The sequence below is a fragment of the Vulpes lagopus genome, chromosome 11, assembly GCF_018345385.1.
Source record: "Vulpes lagopus strain Blue_001 chromosome 11, ASM1834538v1, whole genome shotgun sequence".
Taxonomy (NCBI): Eukaryota; Metazoa; Chordata; class Mammalia; order Carnivora; family Canidae; genus Vulpes; species Vulpes lagopus.
This window is the reverse complement of record NC_054834.1, coordinates 62,821,134-62,829,234: the sequence shown is the minus strand read 5'-3', so window position 1 is coordinate 62,829,234 and position 8,101 is coordinate 62,821,134. Positions and strand designations below refer to the sequence as shown.

The 8,101-nt window shown below is 51.7% G+C and overlaps 1 protein-coding gene across 1 annotated transcript; it reads right to left on the bottom strand.

Annotated features, from left to right (window-relative positions):
• Positions 1 to 3,693: 3,693 nt before the first annotated feature.
• On the bottom strand, positions 3,694 to 6,690 carry TIMM10 (translocase of inner mitochondrial membrane 10). Its single transcript, XM_041773443.1, has 3 exons — positions 6,546 to 6,690; positions 6,022 to 6,134; positions 3,694 to 4,142 (listed from the first exon to the last, which is right to left on the bottom strand). The coding sequence occupies exons 2-3, from the start codon at positions 6,090 to 6,092 to the stop codon at positions 3,941 to 3,943; spliced, it is 273 nt and encodes a 90-aa protein (XP_041629377.1). The 5' UTR covers positions 6,093 to 6,134; positions 6,546 to 6,690; the 3' UTR covers positions 3,694 to 3,940.
• Between the last annotated feature and the right edge of the window lie 1,411 nt (positions 6,691 to 8,101).

Here is an 8,101-nt window from a genome sequence, read left to right as displayed (position 1 = left end):
TGAAATTGCTGACTTGTACCTCTTTAGGGAGCATCCCCCTACCTCCCTGATTCTGGAGGAGTGGTTAAAAGTGGGCTCTGCTGCCTGAATAAACTGGAATCCTTGTTCTCACTTGCTTGTTGTGTGACCTTCAGCCAGTAACTAACTTTCCAGAGTTCAGCTTCTTCATCTGTAAGGTGAGAATAACCATACCCGATTCAGAGCTGTTGCAAACGATTAACTGAAATAATAGACTTCTTAGCACACCGCTGCAACTCCAGAGCTATTCTTACTGGCTCCCTGGCACCTCTCCCCTTAATCCGTTACCTACCATCCTCTTCCACTACCCACCCAGCTGGCAGCTAGGGAGAGCCTCGGAAACACAGATCTGTCACTTTCGCTGCCAGGATTTATATCCTCCAACAGTTTGCTGCTGCCCTCAGTAGGAGAAAATCCAAACTCCTTAACAGGGCTTCTCAGGCTCTTCTGGAGCTGTCTGCCCAGCCCCCAAGTCTCTTCTCTCACCACCACCTCCCTCACACTCCCCGCTCTCAGCACTCTGAAGCTGTTTCTTAGACGCTCCACGTTTTCTGCCACTTCAAAGCCTTTGCAAGTACTATTCCCTCCAGCTGGAACCTCTTCCCTCCGCTCCTACCACCCCTTCTAGATGTTCTTGCTACACACTATCAGAATTTTTGATGTTCCTTTTTAAAACCCGAGGGCCTGCCCGATACCTGTCTTTCTCACCCCTCCCCTCTCCCTAGCACTACGAGGGCACCTGAGAGGCTAAGAGGCAAATAGTCTTTGGAGGGGGCACTGTGGCTGTGCCTGGGATGCTGTGAGCAGACGGCGCCACCTGTTGGCCCAAGCTTGCACTTCCGTACCTAGGAAGGAGCCCTCACTTTCGGCCGCCAAGGTCAAGGGAGGAGGCTGGGAGGTTTTCCCAGGGTCTATCGTGTGTCTTCTCACACCAAACTCGGCAATAAACAAACAAACAAGCTAACATCATCAAGTAGTTAATGTGACAGCAGTAGGTACTCTCCTTTGTGTTTTAGTGACTAACACTTCATTTTCATACCACTCACTCGATGAGGTAAGTACCATAACTACCGTCTTACATATGGAGTAGCTAAGGCACAAGGGAGGTAAGGACTTCACCCATGATCACTCTGGTAGAAACTTCTACCCCAGGCGGTCTGGCTTGGCCCTGTACTTTTTTTTTTTTTTTTTTTAATATTTTTTTATTTATGAGAGAGAGAGAGAGAGAGGCAGAGACACAGGGAGAGGGAGAAGCAGGTTCCATGCAGGGAGCCTGACGTGGGACTTGATCCCGGGACTCCAGGATCACACTCTGGGCTGAAGGCAGGCGCTAAACTGCCGAGCCATAGGTTGCCCCACTTTTTGTTTTTTTAAAGAGAGGGAGAGGGTCACCTGGATGGCTCAGTGGTTGAGTGTCTGCCTTTGGCTCAGGGTTTTTTGTTTTTTGTTTTTTTTAAGATTTTATTTATTCATGACAGACAGAGAGGCAGAGAAACACAGAGGGAGAAGCAGTCTCCCAAAAGGGCTCTGATGTGGGACTCGATCCTGGATCCCGGGATCAGGCCCTGAGCCGAAGGCAGATGCTCTACCACTGAGCCACTCAGGCATCCCTTGGCTCGGAGTTTGATCCCAGAGTTCTGGGATCAAGTCCCACATCGGGCTTCCTGCATGGAGCCTGCTTCTCCCTCTGCTTATGTTTCTGCCTCTCTCTCTTTCATGAATAAATAAAATCTTAAAAAAGGGGGGGGGTGAGGCAGAGAGAGGGGCAGAGGGAGAGAGAATCTTAAGCTTAAGCAGATTCCACCCTCCCAACACGGAGCCCGACCAGGGCTCGACTTCACAACCCTGAAACCATGACCCAAGTCAAAATCAAGACTTGGTTGCTCAAGTGACTGAGCCACCCCGACGCCCATGGGGCTGAACTTTTAAGCATCCAACTCCCTGTCTCTAGTGCTTCCTTTACTCCATGCTCAGTTACCTGAGAGGATTCGTCCCTGACACCCACTTGTCCCTACTCTGAAGGCACTGCAGCCACAGTGGCATTAGTGTCAACCAAAATCCCACCTAGAGGGAGTGAACCATTCTGAAAGCTGCCCAGCTCTCCAGGACACTTCAGAACTGGAGGCAGTGGTCTTAGCAAGACAGCAAGTGTAGCAGTCAGCCCCTGCTCCTCTCGTGACACTTCAAGCAAGCAACCACTGCTCTGAGCCCTTCCTGCCTACTAGGTCCCCTTAGCCCAGCTGAATGGAATAGGTGTTTTATTTGTACATATTACATCCCTAGAAAAAGAATCCCAGGATTTTCCTTCCTGTGTGTTTTCATGTTGTTTCTTCACAGTCCATGATGCCAACTGAGGTTGTCAGGACAATAAAACCAAACTGGCAGGACAGGATGGGAGCAGATTATTCTGCCATTTTTCTAGATCTTTGAACCGGACATCAAATCTGAGGCGGGTCACTCCGCACTTGTAAAGCCTGCCCGTGAGGTTCACAATTTTCCCAGCTCTGCAATTATCCATAAACTCAAATTTGCCAATGTAACCATGCTTCATCATCACAAGTAGAAACCAGACTTTGGAGCATGGCCTAATAAGAACCTGGCATTTGCCTCTTTTCAGCATTGTTTTTTTTTTTTTTTTTTTAAGATTTTATTTATTTAGGGATCCCTGGGTGGCGCAGCGGTTTAGCGCCTGCCTTTGGCCCAGGGCGCGATCCTGGAGACCCGGGATCGAATCCCACGTCGGCCTCCCGGTGCATGGAGCCTGCTTCTCCCTCTGCCTGTGTCTCTGCCTCTCTCTCTCTCTCTGTGTGTGTGTGACTATCATTAAAAAAAAAAATTTTTTTTTTAAAGATTTTATTTATTTATTCGTGAGAGACACACAGAGAGAGAGAGGCAGAGACTCAGGCAGAGGGAGAAGCAGGCTCCATGCAGGGAGCCTGATGTGGGACTCGATCCTGGATCTCCTGGATCTCCAGGATTCCGCCCTGGGCTGAAGGTGGCGCTAAACCGCTGAGCCACCTGGGCTGCCCTCTTTTCAGCATTGTTAATGCTGTTGTGGAACATCTGCCAGGACATTCACATGCACCAATATTGCGGCCCAGAAAGATGGTGGGAAGAGCTAGATCAGATACCACATGAAGAGTGAGGAGCGCAGTCCCTGATTCAGGTGAACAGTGAATTGCAGTGGTTTTCACTTACTTCCTGATCACTCACATCACACACAAAGCTGATCCCTTCGTATGTTTCATGTTGCCATTTAGAATCCAGGGACTGGCTTGGCTACTTCCTTCTCAAATCCCATCTCCTGTTACTTGCTCCTCTAAATATTCCTTTATTATCTGGAAAAATGCCCACCTGTTCCACTTAAATTTTAAATTGTTAAACACATGTACACAGCTAGTATTTACTGAGCACTTCCTTTGTCCCAGTTAGCATTCTAAATGCCATAAATGTATTAAACCATTAATCTTCACAACCACCAGATGATTATCCTCATTTCACAGATGAGAAAGCTAAAGCACAGTGAAGTGACATATTCAGCAAGTGGCTGACCTGGAGTACAACCTAAAACCTCCCACTAGTCTGTGCTTTTAAACACGTTAGACTCCCTCTGCTGGTGGAGGCTGTGTCTGCTGCCGCTGCTCCCAAATGCCAGGCAGACTGCTTTCCGCGTGGTAGGTGTCAACAAATCTGTTTTAATATATATACACACACATATACGTACATACACAGTCACATCACAGTGTGACAAATACCCCTTCTCCAACCGGGGAGAGTAACTCTACCATACTCTGGGTTCCTGGAGGCTCTCCAGAGGGAGCCGAGGCCCGGGAGTCTTCACAGATGACACCCAATAGGGGCACTTTTATTAGGCGAGTGGGAAGGGGCAGGGCGCACCTTGGGGTGTATACTGTCTGGGGCCTCACACGGGCCCAGAGCTCTGCTGCACTCTCTTCATCAGCTCTTCATCCTGCATAGACAGCTCTGTCAACTTTTTGCCCATCCGCTCATGGATGTCCAGGTACTTGGAGACACAGCGGTCCAGGCACACGGACTCGCCCTTGGACAGTTCTGCTTCCTTGTAGTGGGGAGGCACGCACTTCCTGTGGCAGGCACTGGTCATTCTGGAGGGGAAGGAAGGGCAAGGTCAGCTCAGCAGCATCTTGAGGCAACCAGGAACTCTCCATCATGCCTGCCCTGCTAATTTCACATCCCAGGAAGGCAGTGTAAATCCTCAGTTCGCATCGCAACCATCTGAGAAGGTCCTTGAGAGTGCTCACCTGATCTGAGCCCAAGTTTATTTAAACAGGAGCCATTAGTTGACTACTGGGTATGTTCCAGGCATCATGCTAAGTGCTTGACATGGCTGGTTATGCAGTCCTTAAGGAGGCAGGCACAATCTTTATCCCCATTTTACAAATAAGGAAATGCAGGCATGGAGAGCCTCAGGATCCTGTAAAGCTGGGATATGAACCCACAGGACCTCATGGCCTGCATTTTTAAATTATTTAAATATTTGGAAGTATTCTAATATACAGCCTTCAAGATAAGCCATCAAGAGAAAATACCATGGAGCTGAAGCCAATAAAACCAGAAAACATGTGGACTGCTTACTGTGTACTGGGCATGACACAAACCCAATAAGACCTTGTTATATACATTTCTTTTTTTTTAAGATTTTATTTACCTATGGGACGCCTGGGTGGCTCAGCGGTTGGGCGTCTGCCTTTGGCTCAGGTTGTGATCCGGGGATCTGAGATCGAGTCCCACATCACGCTCCCTGCGAGGAGCCTGCTTCTCCCTCTGCCTGTGTCTCTGTCTCTCTCTCTATGTCTCTCATGAATAAATAAATAAATCTTTTATTAAAAAAAAAAAGATTTTATTTATCTATTTAAGAGAGAGAGTGAGCACAAGCAACAAGAGGGGCAGAGGGAAATGGAGAAGCAGACACCCCACTGAGCAGGGAGCTGGACGTGGGGCTCAATCCCAGGACCATAACCTGAGCTGAAGGCAGACACTTAACCGACTAAGCCACCCAGGCACCCCTTGTCACACATTTCTACATTTAACATCTATAATGTCTCCTCGAGGTAGGCACCATTATTATCTCCATTTTATTTATTTATTTTTTTTACACTTGATCTTAACCAAAAGGCTTAGAAGCAATATTTATTCATTTATTTAAAAGAACTAGTATTATGTATTTGAGAGAGAGCGAGCACTTGCGCTCATACACTTGTGCATGTGTGTGGGCGAACAGGGGAGAGAGAGAGGGAGAATGTCAAGCAGGCTCCCTGCTGAGTGCAGAGCCCAATGTGAGGCTCAATCCCATGACCCTGAGATCACGACCTGCAATGAAATCAAGAGTCAGATGCTCAACCGACTGCGCCATCATGTGCCCCACCTCATTTTATAGACGGGAAAACCACTAAACAGTCCAAGTGACTTGCCCACGGCCACACTAGTGGTGACTGGCGCAGTTATGATTTGTTCCCGCATCTGCCAAATGGTCGTGGGCACTCGTTTGGAGTCAGACCGAGGTCCTGGTCCTGACATTGCCACTGACCAACTGTGAGCCCTGTGAATGTTATTTAACCTCTAGAAGCCTCCATGTCTTCACCTTAGAATGGGACAACTAAGACCGACCCGGTGGATCATTTTGAAGATCACAAAAGATGAAGGCGCGTAGAATGCTCAGCATGTGCCCGAGGTGGAGTAAGAGTTTAAGAAATGTAACCCACCAAGCGGGCTGGGTGCTGTTTGCCACAAAGGCAAACGCTCAACCGTTCCTGAAAGCCAACCAGAGCTTGGACTGGGGCTTCTCTCGCTTGCCAAGTGCATTCCAACCTAGATGTCCAACTCCTTCTAGCGACCCGTACCGCGTCTGCGTTGGCCCTCAGCCACAAGGAGCGTAGGTGGGGGTGCGCACCCTCCGACAGGTGCCCTGAGGAAGGGTGACCTAGGATCACTGTCAAAGACAAGGAGCGCGCTGTCGGCTCTCACCTGTTGTACATATCGGCCATCATCTCCACCTCCAGCTCGGCAGCCAGCTGCTGGGCCCTGAGCGGATCCATCTCAGCGCTGCGCCGTGGAAAAGATCTTCTGGCCTCCTAGTCCTGGGAGCGGACATCACCGTCAGCTTCGAGCCCTCCCGTTCCGTTTCCCATCCCAGGGGGACGTAGAGGATGCGGAAGAATCATAGGACACCGGGCGGGCAGGGGTCACTGACCTCAGTGGGCTCAACTACCCCATCTCACAGATATGGAAACTGAGGCCCAGAAGGGGAACACAGCACGTCAATGGAGGGGCTGGAAATCGAGCCCTGGCGCCCCAGCCCCTGGTGGCCACTCTACCCAGGAAAAGATCTCGGGACCGGAAAGGAACACTGAACCGCGGGGCCTGAACCTCCAGGGCCCTGGGAATTCGATCACTCGCGGTGCTAAGGTCCACGGGTCCCGGTCCAGGGGCTGCACCTCTGACGTGGCCGCGCCACCATCGGGGTCACCTTGAAGCGAGAGGTCACTTACCACGGCCTGGGGCCAGTCACTGTGCCCCCGGTGCCCTCAACTTCTGGCAAACGCTAGAGAGCCACCGCACGCCCAGGTAGGCTAAGGCGGAAGCACGTGGGTCACTTCCGGGAGGGAAGTCCCGCCTCCCCTTTGATCGGACTCGCTTCCGGAGTGAAGCCCCAACGAGGCGGCGCGGGGAAATCGGCTACCATAGAGAGGAGCCGCCGGCCGTGCCCGAAGGCGACTTGCAAGGGCTAGAGGGGACGCCAAAATACCATAGAGGCTTGGGCGCAGTGCAGAGCGCCTGCAGCCTGGCGGTGCCGTCCCCAGGGTTTCGGCGGAGAGGTCACAGTGCGACTGTCTGTAGGCGGGCGCCGGAGGGCGGAGCTCCGCGAAGCTTGGCCGCAGCCCCGGAGGCTCGACGGCCGCTCACAGACCCCGGCGCGGCGCGGAGAAGGAAGGACGCCCTCCGGGCCGTAGTGTCTGTGCTGCTCCTTACGGTCGCCCGGGCCGCTCCCAGTGCCCCGATGCCCATGCCTCGCTTCATACCAAGCAAATCAGAACCTCTGGGAGTAGGACGCAGACTTCAGTAAATGTTTCAGTTGACCTCGGGCGGTTTCTTGGTGCAGCCGAGGTTGCGAGCCAGAGCTCCCAGGACGGAGGGAGCGCAGCGGCCTGCAGGTGCTAAGCCGTCTCCGGGCTCGCAGGAGGACGAGCCGCGTCCGTGCAACTTCCAGACGCCCCGGACCAGAGCGATGAACAAGAGCAATGTTGGCTGCCGCCGGGGCTAACCTAGTGCATCAGAGCGAGGAGGAGGAAGGGGCTGTGAGCTGCTCTCTCCAGACCCCGTGTGTTGCTCCGTCTGCACCCCTACACCACAGAAACCCACCCCCAATCCTTTTGTTTCTCAAGGGATTTCCCAGTAAACAAAGTGTACAAGATGCAAAGCGTCCGCTGCCCATTGGAGGAGGTGGGCCGGACGCTGTATGGCTGGTCACTGTATGCTTCCCTCACTGCCCAAGAAAGTCAGGATCGTAAATTCAGCCCTCATGTCTCCTCCAGGGACTCCTCTTTCGCAAACCCTGTGCCCCAATCCTTGAAAATTAAGCTAGAGGTGCCTGGGTGGCTCGGTCGGTTCAGGGTCATGAGACAGAGCCCTGTCCTGGCCCCCAGCTCAGTGCAGAATCGGCTCGAGATTCTCGGCCTCTCCCTCCTCCTCTGCCTCTCCCCACGTGCACATTTGAGCGCGTGCGCTCTCTCTCAAATAGACAAAGAAAGTATTTTTTAAAATTAAGGTATAGAAAAAAAAAAATTAAGGTATAGGTCAGCCCCAATGGCTCAGCGGTTTAGAGGCGCCTTCAGCCCAGGGTGTGATCCTGGAGACCTCGGGTCGAGTCCCACGTAGGGCTCCCTGCATGGAGCCTGCTTTCTCTCTGTGTGTCTCTCATGAATAAATAAATAAAATATTAAAAAATAATAAAATAGGGACGCCTGGTGGCCCAGTGGTTGAGCATCTGCTTTTGGCTCAGGGCCTGATCCCAGATTCCAGGATGGAGTCCGGCATCAGACTCCTT